Source organism: Eretmochelys imbricata, chromosome 5 (genome assembly GCF_965152235.1).
Source record: "Eretmochelys imbricata isolate rEreImb1 chromosome 5, rEreImb1.hap1, whole genome shotgun sequence".
NCBI lineage: Eukaryota > Metazoa > Chordata > Testudines > Cheloniidae > Eretmochelys > Eretmochelys imbricata.
Window position 1 is genome coordinate 53,679,035 of NC_135576.1, and position 19,817 is coordinate 53,698,851.

At 39.4% G+C, this 19,817-nt stretch overlaps 1 protein-coding gene across 1 annotated transcript in view; it reads right to left on the bottom strand.

The window, feature by feature from the left end:
* The window catches only part of EDIL3 (EGF like and discoidin domains 3), a 385,232-nt gene that overhangs the window by 81,096 nt on the left and 284,319 nt on the right, over positions 1-19,817 (bottom strand). Inside the window, exons 7-8 of the mRNA XM_077816328.1 lie at positions 4,379-4,534; positions 2,959-3,103 (exon numbers count right to left, since the gene is read on the bottom strand). Coding sequence (XP_077672454.1) covers positions 2,959-3,103; positions 4,379-4,534 — 301 coding nt within the window. The remainder of the gene's footprint in view (positions 1-2,958; positions 3,104-4,378; positions 4,535-19,817) is intronic.

The following is a 19,817-nucleotide window of genomic DNA, read 5'->3' on the forward strand; positions in this document are numbered from 1 at the left end:
AAACTGAGATGAGACCACTGAAATGAAATCACTTTAGTAGCTTTCACAGTTCTTTGAGCAAAACAATTCCTGGTCATTCTGGCAAGGACTTATTCTAAATTGTGGTTCCAGAAATGGAAAACGTAGAAAGAAAAATCTAATACACTAAAGCACCTAAGACAGGATTTTCTATTTACTTTCAAATCTATCTGTATTGGAAAAGGGCTACAGTGAGATTAATGCATTAAGTTTTAATTTCTGAATCTGATTTTGATGTCACTAGAGGACCAAGAATTATTTGACTCAGACTGTTGTGATATATCATTTGGGAACTGGATGACTATTGTTTATACAGTAAAACAGGAAGCCAGGTAAAATCATCCCAAAATGAATTTACTGTAGCAATCCCTGTGGTGAAATGTTGATCTCTTTTGACAGATAAAGAATTCACACGCTAGAGAGCGGATAAGGGGTCAAGCGTTACATTTATGTGTTGTAACCTTTGCTACAACAAACCTTGAGAGGGTTTATATTGGCTCACTAGTTCATTTACTTTTGCTCCAAGACACAATCACAGTTTCTGTAGGAAAGCCACAAAACAAATCTAAATCAAATCAAACTTCATCAAAAGCAACCAGGCACAAGGCATTTTATTTTGCTTTGAAAGTTCTTCAGCTGCAGCTTACTGACCTCTTGCAATTTCGAGCTTGTTATACAGTGCCTGTCCAGCATAGTCTAGTAGATAGGGCACTGAACAGGAAGGCAGGACTTGGAGACCTATGTCCAGTTCTCAGCTCTGCCATTGACCTGCTATGTAACCCTGGAGAAGTCACTTGACTTTTGTATCTGTTGTCCCTCCTACCCTTTGTCTGGCTTGTCCAGTCAGGCTGTAAGCTGTGGGTGGGGAGCACAGACTGTCCCTTGGTATGTGTTTGTACGGTGACTAGCACAATTTTGATTGGTACTTCGAGGTGCTAATGTAAATAAATAATTATAGAATCAAAGAAATGAAGAGCTGAAAGGGACCTCTGGTCATCTAATCCAGCCCCTGGCACACAGGCAGGACCAAATATACTTAGATCATCCCTTACAGGTGCATGTCTAACCTGTTCTTAAAAATCTCCAATGATGGGCATTTTACAACCTCGCTTGGAAACCTGTTCCAGTGCTATTCTATTCGTAATTGGAAAGTTTTGCTTAATAGTTAACCTAAATCTTCCCTGCTTCAGATTAAGCGGACCATTTCTTGTTCTACTTTCAGGGGACATGGAGAACAATTGATCACCATCCTCTTTATGACAGGTTTCAGAGTAACAGCCGTGTTAGTCTGTCTTTGCAAAAAGAAAAGGAGTACTTGTGGCACCTTAGAGACTAACCAATTTATTTGAGCATGAGCTTTCGTGAGCTACAGCTCACTTATAACAGCCCTTATCATATTCCATCTCAATCTTTTTTTTTCTCAAGACTAAACATAGAATCAAAGAATATCAGGGTTGGAAGGGACCTCAGGAGGTCATCTAGTCCAACCCCCTGCTCAACATGTCTAGTTGTTTTAACCTTTCTTCATAGATCAGGTTTTTAAAAACTTTTATCATTTTCATTGCTGTCCTCTGGATTCTCTCAAACTTATCCTCATGTTTCCTAAAGTGTGGTTCCCAGAACTTGACACAATACTCCAACTGGGCCACACCACTGCCAAGTAGAATGGGACAATTACCTCCCACTCTTACATACACCCTAAAATGATATTAGTCTTTTTCACAACTGCATCATATTATTGACTAATTCCACATGTGATCTATTATAACCCACAATTCCTTTTCAGCAGTACTACCACCTAGCCAGCTATTCCCCATTTTGTAGTTGGTTATTTGTTTTTTTTTCTTCAAGTATAATACATTGCACTTGTCTTTATTGGATTTCATTTTGTTGATGTAGTTCCAATTTGTCAAGGTCATTTTGAAATCTAATCCTGTCCTCTGGAGTGCTAGCAACCCCTACCAGCCTGGTGTCATCCACCAATTCTATATTCTTTACTCCATTATCCAAGTAATTAATGAAAATGTTGAATAGTACTGGACCCAGGACAGACCTCTGCAGGATCCCACCAGATATGTCCCCCCAGTTTGAAAGCAAACCATTGATAGCTACATTGTGAGTACAGCCTTTCAGTCAATTTTGCAACTGCCTTATAGTCATTTCATCTATATCACAGTTCCCTAATATGCTTATGAGACTGTCATGTGGGACTGTGTCAGAAGACTTACTAAAATCAAGATACATGATGTCAATGGCTCCCCCCCATCCACTAGGGCAGTAATCCTGTCAAAGAAAGAATTTAGGTTGGTTTGGCATTACTTGTTCTTCACAAATCAGCGTTGGCCATTCCTTATAACCCTATTATCCTCTACATGCTTACAAATTGATTGTTTAATAATTTATTCCAGGTATCAAAGCTAGACTGACTGGTCTATAATTCCCTGGGTCTTTTTTGTTCATAGTTGCTATGTTTGCCCTTCTCCAGTCCTCTGGGATCTCACCTTTCCTTCAGGAGTTCTCACACATAATAGCTAACAGTTCAGAGACTGTTTCAGGTAGTTCCTTAAGTATCCTAGGGTTAATTTCATCACACCCTGCTGACTTGAATACATCTAACATATTTAAATATTCTTTATTTAACCTGATCATTCCCTATCTTGACTTGAATTCTATTCCTGTGTTTATTTTTAGTTTTGTTAAGCATTTGGTCACTACTTACCTTTTTAGTGATGACTGAAGCAAAATAGGCATTACATACCTCAGCCTTCTGTATCCATTTCAAATAACAAATAATTTAATGTCAATGTGTACAAAAATATATACCCTATTCTAAATATAAAGAAATAAATTCAACCATGCTGTAACGTCACAGATGTCAATGGAATTATACTAGGAATGAATATTCTAAACTACAGGACAATAGGTTTTATGCTAACTCACCTGATAATTCACAGCCAAGAAGTTCCATTCTCAAAGTACAGTGTCTTCTGCAAACCTGAGGATATAGCCGGATGTATTGTGATTTTATTGGAGGCGTGAAAGAATTGGCATAGGGAGTGTTGTTGTCCACATTGCCATGGAACACCTGTGTCAACAACAACAAAAATCATCACACATTTCAAATAGTACAAGGATGACAACTGGATCCTTACTTTATCTTCATGGACCCATATATCTAGGGTGACCAGATGTCCCATTTTTAAAGGGACAGTCCCGTTTTTGGGACTTTTTCTTATATAGGCGCCTATTGCCCCCCTACCTAGTTTTTTCACAGTTGCTATCTGGTCACCCTAATATATATCCACTTCCTTTTCTAGTCTTCATATCCTGTTTGTCATGATATTCCACATTTAGAGGCTTCTCCTTCATCTATGCTGCCTAATTTGGCCGGATTCAGCATGGTATTTGAGCATAACTTGAAGCATGTGGGTATTTCTATTTGTTGACTTTAGTAGAACTACTCTACAAGTAGTACTCATGCTTAAGGTAAGGCATGTGTTTAAGAATCTTGCTGAATTGGGACCTCTCTCTCTCTCATGCTCCAGTTACTAGTACACTAAAAACACATCTTCCCTTCAACTTGTGTATTAAAATGTCCCTGTTCATTTTAGTCTGCAATTATTAACACTGATTCAAATTTACTTCTCCCTCCCTTATTTAAGAACTGATCCAACTTCCACTGAAGTCAGCTGGAGAGATTCCATTGACTGCAATGGGATTCAAATCAGGCCCTTAAAGGCTTTTTCTATTCTCTCTTCATTGTAATTAGATACTCTTACACTTTGCTTCCCCACCTCATTACAGTCTTTTCAACGCAGCATTCCCTCTGCCTACATGACAAAAACTGTGTCCAATTCTGTGAAGTGCCTTACTTCTATCCTACCTCTCACAGTAAAGCATTCTGTGCTGGTTTGTATAAAAATAAATTCTAACTAAATTGTAAACATTTTTTTTTTACAGGAAGATACCATTTTTGCAATGCAGACATGAGCATTGGTGAACAGGTTCTATGGCATCAAGGGTTAAATCAATCCGCCAATGTACTAAAACGAAATTGAAAACAGAGTCATGAGTAATTACTGGTAAACTAATTAAAATGAAAATCAGTTAAGTGTAATAAACAGGATTATTCTAGCCTGGGGACACAGTGTTTATAGAACCATCAATTAAAGAGTAAGAAAGTCTTAGCTGACATAAAGTGGAAATGTATTGCTATGTTTTCCAGAAAAAATAATAAGGCAACACACATAAAAGTGCTTTCTCTGTTAGACAATTAGACTCATCTACTGGAGATACCTTTTGATTTCAGAAGTCAGATATACCTTGGGATTTCATTCACACACAGGTGACTCAGTCTTACCATATCTTCATTGGTGCCTTTTACTTTGTATGTCACCCATGACTTCCCATCATTACTGTATGCAATTTTGTAAGATTTTATATATTCTGGGCTTCCAATCCTCTTGGCACCTTGGGTTATAACTCCAGTGAGTCTCATCTTCCTTTGCAGGTTTATCTGTAATAACAATACAATATCATTGGTAACCAGAGTTCCTATAATGACACTAAATTTTTGTTCTGACTCGAACAAAAAAGAAACCAGTGATTCGTTCTGTAGCATTTTGATTGATTGTCTCCATTTCATTTGATCACACATGTGAAAAAACAATACTTTTGCCCCAAAAGCTACATACTGTATTATTTGTATGTGTGTTGCAATGGGTCCACAGCTAAGATTTCATCTTCAATTCCATTAGAAGGCTGATTTTGACCCCCCACTCTAATATCACAAGAATCTTCATTGCATGGTCCTCTGTCAGAGTAAAATTTTTCTGGAAAGTCTGACGCAAAACAGAATAGGCATTTCCAACATATGGGTGTTCTAAAAGAAAAAAATCAGTGTTTTGACCTTTCAAAAAAGGGTTTTTTAATGGGTTTGATCATTCCCTGCTTGAAAATGGATTGATCTAAGAACTCTGAGTGGAATCCTGGCCCCACGGAAATCAATAGCCAAGCTCCCACTGATGTCAGTGGGGCCAAGATTTTACCTTCCCAATTTATTTTTCTGAGTTGACCTTATCACCACAAACAAATTGATTAGGAAGTTTGGAGAGTTACCCAAATAACCTGAACTCTGCCTCACACATTCATCCAAAAATACATGAACACCAGGAGTCAATTATGTTCACAAACCAGACAGTTGACCTTATCATCACTTCAATGATTATGAAAATTCATGGGTGAGCAATAGCAACTGAACTACCTTACTCTTGTTGAAGACTGTTGAGATCATTACGGGCTGCTATGACATTTAAACCAAGCTGTATCTTTACAAATGTAAGTGTTGCCATACTGTGACACGCTGGGTCACAGAGTGGATGTGCAAGACAGGGAAGAGTGCGGAATAATCAGCTGGGGAAGTGTAGCCAATACATTAATCTGGTAATGGGCTTTACTTCCTCAAAAGGGAGCCTTCCCTTCCCCACCTCCGTCAGACAGTGGGGCTGTCTCAGTGCACCCCCATTGAAATGGGAGGACAGCAACTGTTCTGGTATGTGCTCCCACAGGAGTATTGGGTGAAACAGCCAGAACATGTCCCTGCTGCTGAGCTTCTTCACTCCCTCACTTCACAACAATGTGGCCACAGTCTGGCCCTAAGTAGTATCTGGGTCTATAGACCTATTAATGGCAGGACATAAAATTAAGACACTTGCACTCCTGGATGTGCAGGGTGGCAGGCGTCACATTTAGAGACTATAGATGCCAGCTGAAAGCGGCAGAAGCAGCCAAAGCAAGGACTGCATGCACTGCATTGGTGGGAAGGGAGAAATGGGTCCCATCCCTTCCCCCAATACTCTCTAGACTCAGAACTGCACCTGGGAGACCCCACAAAATAAGGGCACTAGGAGCCCCATGCTCTTGCCCCTCCCCTCTCCCACACCATGTGGCTTTGAGAAAGCTGCAAAGGGAAGCCTGCCAGAGTCTTCAGCCAGTAGGGACAGAGGCAGCCAAGGCAGGGACTGTTGGCTTTCTGGAGAACTTTCTCTAGTTTTGACTGGTCTCTCTCTGTTCTGTGCTAATCAGCTCTTTGCTCCATCTCTCCCCTCCCTTACAGTTGCTTCCTCTCAGCATCAATTCATATCAACCCCTTTTACCCTCTTCTCCCCTCCCCGTCTCTCTTTTCTCGGTTCCCCCTTTCTTTCATTTTCTTTCCACTTAGCTTATCCCTCCTAAGTATACCCAGCTAAAGAGAGGGGCCAAAAGAGAGAACAAAAATTGTGGCATGAACACGCTGTTTGCTGCCATCACATTGTTCACTCTACTTGTGTGTTCCACCTCTTCTCCCTCCCTGTGCCTCTCTTGTCTATTTAGATTGTAAGCTCTCTGAGGCAGGGATGGTCTTTCCAGTTTGTGTTTGTTCAGTACCGAGCACAATTAGGTCCTGGTCCATGACTGGGGCTCCTAGGCACTACAATAACACAAACAAATACATAACAAAGCAAAATAACTGCATGCACTCACACCAAAGTGCTCAAGATTTCCTCAGCTTTGAAGAAAACCCACAGAAATGAAACAGATTCAATGCATTTATGACTTTTGAAACTGGAAAATTTTGAAATCCACATGATCTGCAGGTGGAAAAAAAGGCTATTTTTCATTGATGAGCTCTTTCTCTCTCAGTGTAATCCTCACTTGGAATTTCCAGGCTTTCCAATATTTCTCTCCTTTGAGAGACTGCAAGATTCATTTCCCCCCTTTACTAATTGATAAACATTTATACAACTTTCCCCTGGAAGGATTTTATATCTATTACACACACGCATACAGTAAGTGGGATTCCCTTCTCATACTTCAGCATAATTACCTTGCCTTCAATGGATTTATACTTGATTTACATTCTTATAAGTGAGAGGTGAAGCAGACGCCCAAAAGTTACAGCTTGGGGGCCTGATTGTCTTCACCCATACAGTTATAAATCGGGAGTAATTCTACTGAAGTCAATGGAATCATACCAGTGTAAAACTGGTGTAAGAGGAGAATCAGGTCCAATATATTTACAATCAAATTTGAAGTACAGCAATTCACAGGTTTTTCCCCCCATCCTTCTGGAAAAACAATTAATAAAAGAGCAAAATCTGTTGAAGTGGTCCACTCCAGGGACTGACAATTATACTAACTGAGAGGAGTCTCCCAATTAAGGCAAAATGGATTTGTGCTCAGTACATTGGAGTATAGTTTAGCATGGTGTCTTATTACAAGAGATTGCCTAATAAGGGTGATTTAATAGACTTTTCACTCTGTATATGGAAAATCTTAAACATGCACAAACAAAAACAGTCACTTAACCCTGCAATATTTACAAGAAACAATCAAACCAAACAATGCCCTCCGCCCCCAAGTCTGACAAGTAATAGTTAAGTTAAAGAACACACAATTATAGCTAACTTGCCTCCCAGCTCCATTGACTGCCACCATAAATTAATGTTCAGGATAATAGAGAAACAAGTTAATTCCTATTATATCTTCTTTGACACTATTAATCAAATGGCTAACGATCTTCCAACTATGCTAACAGTTCACACACATTTATACAGCTGATTTTTTTTCTAATTCTAATATGGCTTTTTTGTACAAGTCTGCCCTCCAATGATTTATATTGTAAATGTTAATATAACTAAATAGAGCTTTTTGCAACCCATCTCCCTAACTCTGGAGAAACAATGGTTACTAACAGCATCCATGACTGCAACAGCAAACAAAGAATAACTATTAATGGAAAGAGGTTAGATTGGAGGAAGGTCCCCAGTGGGGTTCCACATCAATCTGTTCTGAGTTCGGTGATGTTTAATATCTTTATTAATGACATGGATGCAAGTATAGAGAGCATAATGATCAAGTTTGCAGATGACACAACGTTGTGGGGAGGGTTGCCAACACTTTGAGGGCATGATAAAATTCAGAGAGGCCGGACTATAGAAAACAAAATGAAATTCAACAAAGACAAATGTAAGGTGCTACACTTAAGGAAGAAAAACCAATTGCATAAATACAGAATGGGGGATAACTGGGTTGGCATCAGCTGAGAAAGATCTGGGATTCGTGATGGATCACAACCTCAACATGAGTCAGCAATGTGATGCTGTTGCAAAATAAGCAAATGTAACAGAATTATAGCATGGAAGTCCTTGGAGGTGATAGTACAACTCGACTTGATACTGGTTAGGCCTCAGATGGAGTACTGAGTCCAGTTTTGGTCACCAATGTATAGAAAGGATATAAAGAAACTGGAAAGGATCCAGAGGCAAGTGACAAAGATGATCAAAGAGATGGAATGCAAGCCATGTGAGCAAAGGATGAACAAACTGGGTCTGGTTAGTTTGGAAAAGAGGGGATTAAGGGGAGATATAATAGCAGTCTTCACAGACTTGAAACGCTGCCAGAAAAAAAGATTGAGAAAAGTTGTTCTCTTTGACAAAAAAGGCAGGACAAGGGGTAATGGGTTCAAACTACAGTATAGGAGATTTAAATTAAATATCAGGAAAAACTTCCTAACTGTAAGAACAATAGGACAATGGAACAGACTGCCTAAGGAGATAGTGGATGCTTCTTCACTGGATGTTTTCAAAAGGAGACTGGATAGCTTCTGTCTTGGATGGTTTAGCCACAGCAAATCCTGCATCTCGGCAGGTGGTTAGACTAGATGACTCTTGCGGTCCCTTTTACCTCTATGATTCTAACCCTTTGACAGTATACTCCTGTGAGGTCCCTCCCCTGACACAGTTGGAAGAGTTGAATGCTCTCGGAGGCAGTGTTTGGGTTTTTTGTTTGTTTTTATAAAAACATGAAATTAAAGGGTGCTCCTGCCAAATGACTATACATGAAAACTTTAGCCATACCATTGCCTTGCCTAATTAAAATAGAGTTACTTTCTTTCACTTATGGAATTTGAGCAATGTCTGACCTGTGACCTTGATACTTTAAAAAAGTAAGTGTTATGTGCTCCACACACATATACCCACCTCCATATCCATGTATTTAGGTAAAAGCTATGCCCCCTTTTATTTAGTCCCAAGTTTTAACAAATTTTTTTTTTTTTTTTTTTTTTTTTTGGTTTTCTGGGTCTCTGTTTCTGCTCTGAACCACTGAGCACTGGCTTTCAACACTGCTGAGCTTCATGCAGTTTTGCAATCAGATTTAAAAATAAGATATCGGATGCTATACAATATGCTTGATTTAGGTCTCTATGCTCCTTCAGTACTTCTGAGGAAACCCACAGGAGGGGAAAAAAGTACCTTGAAATTCCCAGAACTTTCATGTGTATAAAAATCTCAGGGACCAAATTTGACAGGTATAACTCCATGAAGTCAAAAGAATTACAGCAGAAGAGAAACTGGCCCATAGGGTCTGTGTTCTATTATGACCTTTACATTTGCAAGCCAGAGCCTAGCAAAATATAAAATATTACAACTGTGCAATAACTATAACTAAAAGCAGCAGGTGAAAGCTTTCTTACTAAGGCCTGGGCTACACTGGCTACATTCGCGTAGCTGAAGTCAAAGTATCTTAGTTCGAGTTACCTGGCTGTCCTCATGGCAGCGAGTTGACCGCGGCGGCTCCCCCGTCTACCCCGCTTACTCCTCCTGATGAAGTGGAGTACAGGCGTCAATTCGGGGATCGATTTATCGCGTCCAGACGAGATGTGATAAATTGATCCCCGATAGATTGATCACTACCCGCCAAGCCGGTGGGTAGTGAAGATGTACCCTAAGTGTATTTTAATAGGAAATAAAGTTCCCAGTATAGAATGTGAAATAGTGCTTTTAGCGATACAATCTTTTTTAAAACTCAGTTCTCTGTAGTAATTGCGAAGAAAAACAACTCAAGCTAATTGTTAGACCTTAGGCTTTAGGGATACAGAAAAAGCAAGGACCTAGGAAATAACATGATACATTTTAATTATATAGGTATTTGTGAGTTAAAATAAACAAGGAGATGAAAGGCATTAAGATAATAACAACAATCTGACACATCATTTAAAAAAGACAGGAGTTTATTGGCATAAAGAAAATTAAGCATAAAAACTAATATATCTAGACATAACAAGGATGGAGAAAGTCAGTAATATCCTGATGAAAGAAACCCAGACTACTAAAGATTAGGTGCTGGAGGAAGAACACCCTTTATGGAAATTTTGATCTTTGCCACTAAAAATTACAAAGAGCAGGGAAAGGGATCAGTTCTATAGTCTTTATTCATCTAGGTAGCCCAATAGGATTATTCACATGAGTAGAGATGCAGGATTGGCCCAAATATAAAACAAAGAGCCCCAAAATAATATGCCATATAAAAATAATTCCTCTGTTACTCAAAAGTTATGGGTCAAATCTGCCATCCTCACTCATGCCGGACAGCAGTTGATGAGACTTGTTGAATAAGGTACTGTTCAACACTAATATCAGAATCTACCGCTAAGTGACTAGTTAATGCAGTCTTAGTAGAGAAGCTCATTTACGACTAGGTCATGCAATCCTTATTCATACTGGTGAGCACTTACTCACAAAAGTAACACTCCACAGATCTCAAAGGAGCCTTGTGAATTTGACCTCTATTTAAAAAGTAGGTTTACTTGTGTAAGTAAGTGTGCAACAGTGTAAGAGCTGAACAAACTAGCCCTTATAATTTTTGGGCAGTCTACTTAGTTTATTGGACACAAACCTAATTCAAGACCTTTTATCGCAACAAGATAAACAATCAGAAGCTCCTAGAGCTGGGGGATGAAGTGCGGTGAGGGCAGAGCTATGTCATGCCTTACTGTGCACTGGCCAGGAGGTATGACCTGGCACTGTTGTCGAAGGGTGAAGCAGGTTTGGGTCTGGTCTTTTCTCCTGGAGGCATCAGGACTGAATCTACATTCATTTACACCAGCTTCATGCTGGTGTTACTTTGTCTTCATTGAAGTTAATCCCAATTCACAGTAGAGTAAGTGTGAAGTAAGTGGAGAAAGCAAAGAGAATCTGGCCCACTGTGTCTGAGTCAAGTTCCCACTAGAATGCTGTATCAAATCCTCCTTCTATCAAGGCTGTGGCTCTTGGGAGCTGGGGTACTTAATTCCCCTAGACACTTTTGAAAATCCCACTCAACCTTGAATTTCTTTTCATCCCTTTGACCCTTTTACTACAGTCACCCTGGTCCCCGTGGGTCTGCACATTGCAGGATCAGGGCCTATTGTATAAAACCATCCCAGATGTCAGATTTTCTGTTATTTCTACTGATTCTAAAGCAGTAATTAATAATCATGCTCTTTGCATAGGTGCACTAATATCTTTGATTATTTTGGTTAAACAAAACCATTTGGGAGTAAAACACTGAAGTATCTATGTTGAAGATGTCAAACAAAAGCAGCCTCATTAATCTGAGCACTATTCAAAAAAGAGTGTTTGCCCGAAAATGGCAACATCAGAAAGAAAATATGTATAAACTTTTGCAGACAACAGAGAATATAACTGGGACAAAGTTTTAAAACAAATTTAGGCTCCATGCAAGGCATGTGTATAACTTCTCTCACAAGTGTGAGAAAGTTTACATAGTAAACATGTGTGTGTGTACGTACATACTTGGGTTCCAGATCAGGGCCTCAAGAACAATATTCTGTTAATACTTTAGTGATGTAATTCATTAAGGTAGAGAACGACTAGAAAGGAGAACAAACAGATCTTTATCTTCCATGTGGAGAAAATAAATTATTTTTGTAGCCCTCACTTGCCATTTCAAGATCTTCCTGTCTGTTGTGGCAGCTGAAAGTGCTCCCCACACAGAGTCATGTACACACATATACATATATCAGTGGTATCTCATGTCTTAGGTTGTGCTTGTATGACTCATATCTTAGGTTACAAATCTATACATGACAGATTTCTTTATAGATCTTAAATTCCCTAATCTTTGTTAATTTTAAAATGAAAGGCTATTGGCTCATTCAGCAAAGTAGTACTTAAGGTGGATTTGGCTGCTAGGAACACCATTAAAAATCTGACTTACAGTTTTGGTCCTGGGATTGGGGATACACTTGTTAGCCTGCTAAATAATCTGTTACAACTATCAGTCGATATGTAAAATGTAAGGAGTTCAATATTCATACAGAATCCCGAGCATGGAATCCATTTTCTCCAAGTGTTATTCAGTGTCTAAAAATCTTTCTATGTACAACATAAATGGAGGAAAATTTGAATAGCTTTTCCTCCCGCCTTTGACACACAACTCAACATTCTGAATAACGGAATGTTTTTTTAATGATCTTTTATCTGGTTTATGCTTCTTTTGTCTGGTCAAATTACCTCTGATAGGCTCCGAGATGGTGAACTGTGGGCTTGTTCCATGCAGCTCAAACAGGAGAAATGTCTAATTGGATCAGTTTAAAGTTCATATGCTTCAGCCCCGTACCAAATACTGGCAAACTGAACATGCAGAAAACCTGAACTTGACAACAAAGATGTTCACTTGACTATGCTTTGTCTACATGATTAAATTCAGAAGCGGTGAAAGATGAGAAAACTTGCTGCCTTGAGGAGGAAAACATGTGTAGTGCTCTTGGCCAGGATTCCTGGTCATATTCCCCTCACTTGTTATTGTACAATTAGCAATAACAATCCTAAAGTGTAAACGTACAAAGGATCTTTGGATTCTATGTTTGGACCAAACTACTAGTCTCAACTCACAGGAAGAATTCATTTAAAATCCCCACAAAGTCTTGTTGCTTGGGATATATCAGAAATATATTGGTTTGTGAAGCCTCGTTGCTAATCCATAGTTTATGGCAGATTTTAGTGTACTGCCTTAGTGAGATAGAAGTCTGTTGTTATGACTAATTCTCCATCTATTCCAGTGCTGAGTATTTTTTCTACTAATTTTAGTTATCCCTTATGCAAAAACCAGGGTTTGAGTGGGGATTGACTATTACCAGAATGGGGAGATTCACCAAAGCAGCCCTTCCCTGGTGACCTTATTAGTTTCCCAAAGACTGATGTTTTAATTTTTCTTTAAATATAAAATATATAGTATATAGTATATATATATTTCTTTAAATATAAAATATATATATATAGTATAAAAAAATCAACTTTCTGGCAGAGGCAGATGGAAAATGTTCACAAACATTTTCTGATGAAAAACGGGGAAATTTTTACAAAGAATTTTTTTGTGACCACCTCTAATTTCCACCCCAGATGGTTGTGAGGACTACAGTTGGTCAAAACTGAATATCTGTTTCACGGAAGAGTTTTGGTATTTTAGAATTTGTATTAATTCTGAAGGGGAACACAACCGAACATTTTAATTTCCCATAAAGTAATATGCACTGCTAATGACATAACGTGATATGGCACAATAAAATAATTGAAATAGTTTATTTTATTTTTAAAATCATTAAGGAAGCTGCTATTTAAAGAAGATTGAAAGACCTGTCTTATTCTCTAGTTCAAAGTGTATCCAGTTTGTATTGTAATAAAAAACTTTTTGACACGGTCAAAAATAATACAATAATAATGATATAAAAATGGAAATATCCAATAAAATAAAATTCAACCAAAAATTTCAGAATTTCCCAAGTCAAAAATTTCTGAACACTTTTTCTTTAGAAAATATTTTTCTGCAAAAATATCTGCCAAAATTAATACATTTAAAAAAAATCCATTTGAAAAAAAATTGGCATTTTTCATCACAAGCTCTAGTGAAGTCATCATTCTGAACTGGAACTGGAAACATACCAGCATGCAAAGTGAAGCAACCACTCTAAGGAGAGAATGACTGCCATTTCCTCTCTACCAACCCAGGAGGCCACAAACACAACAACATCCATGGACCCACTGTGCTGGGAGGGAAAGGCTGCACAGCAGGACTCAGCACTACTGCATCTGTGTGGTAGGAGGCCCACAAGCCTTATCCACACTTGCCTTTTCGTTGAAGTCTCCCACTGCACTACCAGTTGAGCTGCCCCACTGGTACTAGCAATACTGGAAGCATTAGTGTACACCAGCAGTGGCCTGTGTTTTAAATATTTGGCATCTATAACTGGCTTGATCAGAGTTAAATGATACAGTGGTTAAAATGCTTATGGCTCGTCTACACTGCCACTCCAATTGTCAGTACCATGGTAGAGCGGTAATGCAGTGCCAGAAGTGCCGGTGTAGATGAGATGTCCACTCGGTGCTATGACTCACAGGCTGAGGGCTTACACAGTCATTCCTGACTAAGCCCTGGAAAGGGTTCCTTTTTCCCCAACTTCATTTCGAATTTCTGTGCAAAGCCAATTTACTTGAGCTTTGAATGTGGATGGAAGGATGACTAATGCTGAAGCCTAACAGCAGCAATTTAAATGTCATCACAATCAGCTATTTCACTGCTCATCATTTTTGTAAGCCGTGAAAAGAGCTGAGTAGAATACAGACACTTTCTCTGTGCCTCCAGTCTGACCCCTGGAGAGGACATGTGTGGAACAAAAATGTGGCAGATGATATTTCTGTAGCTTTCAATATTTTTTAAAAAATGTGGGTAACATTCTTCCTGTGTGGCTGATACATCATTCTGATAAGTATACATATTCAAATGAAGGCACCTAAATCTCACATTTGGGTGCTGAAATAAGCTGTTAGACAATTAAAATAGGTACTGGGACACCTAAGTGCCAATCTGAGCACCCCCTTGCAGAACTGGGTATCCCAATTTAGGCTCTAATCTTGCTCCCACTGAAGTCAATGCAAAACTTCTACTGACTTCAGTGGCATAAGATTGTGCTGCTCAGTTTGAATATTGGGCTCTAGGGCCCCAACTGTCAAACCTGGGTACCCAAAGTGAGGCTCCTAAATCCTTCAAACAGAAGTTATGGGCTTTGACAGAAGTTAAGAGCTTGATGTGAAAATTATTCACTGAAATTGAATGGCCTGTGTTGAGGACAGACAAGATGATCATAATGGTCCCATGTGGCCTTAAAATCTTTGAATCTGTGGGCAAGTCTACACTACAGCGCTACATTGGCACAGCTGCACCAATAGGAGAGCACTCTCCCATCGGCATAATTTCTCCACTTCGGCGAGAAGTGGAAGCTATATTGGCAGGAGAGCGTCTCCCACTGACATAGCACTAGTGTGGACAGCACAAAACTTGCATCACTTGGGGGACTTTTCCACACCCCTGAGTGATGTATGTTATATCGACTTAGGTTGTAGTGTGGACCTGCCCCATGTTTAGGAATCTAACAAAGAGAGGCCTGATTTTCAAAATGCTGAGTCCCTGCAGCTCCCAGTGAAGTCAGAACTGGAATCAAGGGAGGCTGCGGTTAGTCAGCGCTTCTGAAAATCAGAGGCACAAACATTTTGTGCTTTAGTTGAGGCACACAAGTTTGCTAATTTTGATCAAAGTCTCATAGTTCACGTTGATGCCACTGTGGATGTTATAGGGCAGAAGGGTAATTTGGCCTTAACATAGTGAGAACAGTTATAGTGTTTACAATATATATGTGAAAGAGACACATGATAAGAGGCCTATTGCTATAGCACAATGAAGCACTTAGAGAAAATGCAAACTTCGCTACTCATATGCCTGGACGATAGAAGTCATTACTTTGTGATGGAACATTAGTTATTTTTTAAACTAGTAGTGGAAATGAAAATGTAGTTTGAATGATGATTCTTCTCTGTCAATGACTTCACAGCCTTTGGCTTGCTCCTGGGAGATCTGAGCACCCATAACTCTACACTAAGGTCAAGGAAAATTGCAGGTGCTCAGCCAGTCTCTGCATCACATTCATTGTTAGCTGCTTTATGGCAGTCACTACTTTAACTGCCTTTTGCATTGCCAACATGTGATACCATTGCCAGTGGACCACATATAGATTTACTATGAAGATGTTATTGACAGTGTTACAGAGTGCTGCATTCCTAAATGCTGACTCAGGATCAATTAAATATCAAGACAGAAAATCCACAAAGACTAATGCTAAAAATGAAAAAAAGATCCTGTGAGAATAGGAAACTCTTGATATTTTTCATTGTCATGCATAATGGTGGTTGGTGGGAGAGAGAGAAAGGGGTGAAGATGTAGGGGAAAGGAAACATTTTCTTTACACAATTGTGCTACAAATAATATAAGAAAGCATGGCAAACATCCAAATTCCTACATGACAGCCAATGTGATATGTAAATGAAATATTAAAATTAATATAAAACAAATCTTTTAATGCTAAGAGGGTGACCCAGGTGAACTAAATATGGAGACACTATTATAGGGATTGTTCTATATTTTCCATAATATTTAGGAAAATACACTGATATTTTCTGTTAATTTTAATTTGTTATATAAGCAAAAGCCCTCTTGGCTTATTCATTTAGACCCAGACCCAGAAAAGCCTTTCCACATCTCTACTATTGCATCCTCAACAATCTATTGCCTCTCTGTCAGTGCCTCCCACAAAAGAGTCCTGATCCATGACTGTGGCTCCTAGGCACGGTGGCAATGGAAATAAATCATCATCATCAGCCCCAGCTCCCTTCTGCACTCACTACTAGCTTCTCCCCATCCAACCTCCCAAAAGCATGTGCTTAACTATAAGCACGTGAGCAGTCTTGACTTCAGTAGAAGTACTCATGTGCTTAAATTTAAGCATGTGCTTTCCTGTGTCACAGCCATGAATTCTCTCATTGATTTCAATGGCACTACTCACATGAATTTGACCCTCTGTGCATAGATCAAAGTACATGTTAAAAATCATAGATACGGAAAACATGTTTGTGGTTTGTAGCATTAAACCAGAATACTATATGCTATGAACAACAGAAAATGCTCACCTCATTTGTTTATTGTTGAGAAATTTCACTTTATGCCTCAAAGAGTTTATATAATTAGACAACTAAAAACTTGCTTGGTTTGTTTCTTCTTCTTATGAAGACATTATTTTAGTCCCCAAGTAGTTGTTATGAATTCCATTAACTGGATGACATTAATTATTCAGCTACGGGCATATTTAGATTGCAGTCTCAATAAGAGACCCATGTTGTTCAGAATTCTGTAGTCCTATAAAATTTTACCTCATTTGCAAAATATTGATTAGATGGTTATTAACTAACTGCAATTCTGTTTAGCTAAAATACATATTAATTACTTTATTATTATTATTAAAAATAATTCCTCCAGATATTTCAAACGTGTACATTTTCTTTGAAATATCTCCACCATTGGCATGCTAGCACCTCACAAAATAAGTGAAGAATATTTAAAATGTCAGTTAAAGAATGCCTGAACAAAATCAATCAGAGAAAATATTTTAGATTAGTTTTTATTTCCACATGTTAAATAGGTTAAATCCATAGTCCCCAGAGGTTAAAAGGCAGGCTGTTTCTACACATTCAGGGTCACATAAACAAAATACAGACTCCATTTAATTCCAACAAAGCCTAGGGATGAAAAGCCCTCTCCTTTTCACAGGGTTGTACAACAATAAAGGGTCACAATGTAAAACCTCAAATACAGCATAGAACTCTGTCCAAATACAGCATAGAACTCTGATTCATTGCTTCTGTGATAGAAACCAGAAATACCTTTTATTCCAGGGATGGGCAAACTTTTTGACCCAAGGGCAACATCTTGGTATGAAAATTGTATGGCAGGCCATGAATGCTCACAAAATTGGAGGTTGGTGTGTGGGACGGGGTGACGGCTCCGGCTGGGAGTACAGGCTCCGGTGTGGGGCCAGAAATGAAGAGTTCAGGGTGTGGGAGGGGGCTCCAAGCTGGGGCAGGTGTTTGGGGTGCATGTGGTAGGGAGGGCAAAGACTCCGGCTGGAGGTGCGGGTCCTAGGGTGAGGCTGGGGATGAGGAATTTGGGGTGTAGAAGGTGATCTAGGCTGGGACCAAGGGGTTCAGAAGGCAGGAGGGGGATGAGGGCTGGGGCAGGGGGTTGGGGTGAGGGCTCTGGCTGGGGCTGAGGGCTCTGGTGTGGGGCCAAAAATGAGGAGTTCAGGGTGCGGGAGGGGGCTCCAGTCTGGGTCAGGGGGTTGGAGCATGGGAGGGGGTCGGGGTGCAGGCTCCAGGTGGTGCCTACTTGAAGCAGCGGCATGTCCCCCGTCCAGCTCCTATGCGGAGGTGTGGCCAGGTGTCTCTGCAGTTCCCAGCCAACCATATCACATTTAAATATCTCATTCTTTCTTTAGGACCTTGAAAAACTCTGCTTCAGTCTACATCCCAGAGTATTTTTCCAGTTGCATTTCCTCTCACCCTCTTCACTGTATCTTTAGTTTACTTCTCCTACTGCAGTCTTCCACAATGCTCCAATCCATGGAATGTTTTACCAATCCCAGTGTACCTTGCTGTCACCTACTGCTCCTCTGATCCTTCCTAAGTCTCACAGACATTATGTCATTGATATGCCTTCTCCATCCCAAGATTGTATTAAAGAAAACAGAGAAATAGAGCAAGATGTTATAAGGAAAAAAATGAAACCGTAAGGAAAGCTATTAAAAAAAACCCAAAAAAACCAGCAATACATTTTCATGAAATATGTTGAAGTATTTTATCATTTTCTGTTGAAATTTCAAAATAATTGACCAACACCCATAGATGACCAAAAACGACCACAATTTATTATGAAAAAAACTACAATTGTTCATCGATTTTTTTAAACTAATCTTTGACCACACAAAACCCTAATTCAACCTCTTTTCTGGGTCTCCAAGTACATCTTAAGTTTTCTGTGGCTGTCCTTGAGGCCTGTAACATAGGATTTATCCTTGAGTTGGAACTTGCTCTAGGTCCTCACATTCAGGCTATGTCTAAGCCTTGCAGATTGTTTTGCTGTAACATCTCTAAGATACGGCCTTTCCTATCCATTCATGTGGCTAAAACTCTTATCTCATGTTACAATTATTGGAACATCTTTTTCTTTGGCCTTGACAAATGCAGTCTCACCCCACTCATATCCAATCAGATTGCTGCTGCAAAATTCATTTTCCTACCCTGTCACTTTGACATTATCACTTCTCTCTTCAAAGGCCTTCACAACCTATCCCCCCCATCTGAAACATCTCTCATTCAGTGTTGAAAGGTCAGCTTCCTCCTCCAATCAGCCCATGATGTCAGCCTCCACCAACCACTTGTTACATTTTCAGGCAAACGCCGTTGTACTTTCTCCCATGCTGCCCCTCAAACTTAGGAAGAGTTACCCATAAACATCTGCAAAAACATTTCATTGTTTTATTTCAGATCCCTCCTTGAAACTCTCCTTTGCTCTGATGCCTACAAAAACTTGACAGCAATTAGGCAGCTGTTATGCTGAAACCACTGCCTATAATGCTGACCAAAACTGTCTCCTTGCTTCCTGGTACTCCCCTTTCAGTCGGTCTCTATCCAACACTTATACTTAGATTGTAAGCTCTTTCGGGCAGGGGCTGTCTTTTTGCTGTGTTTGTTCAGTGCCTAGTACAATGGGGTCCTGGTCTATGACTGTGGCACCTAGGTTCTATAATACAAACTGTGCCATACCTCAGGGAAATCTTCATCTTTCTCTTGTAAAACAGCGTGCACATTGTTGATGGTTAATAAACACGAACAAGAACAACCAGCTATAAACCTGGAATGAATCAAGACACCAGTGGAGAGGCTGATATAGGCTTTACCCAGTTGGATGAAAATAACATATATATTGGTGACATTCCCTTGTGGTTAAAGTTCCTGTGGCATTGCCTACTTTTGTGGGGTTTTTATTATTTAAAAAAACTAACACTGCAGAGAGATATTTTTCTATGACAGAAGAAA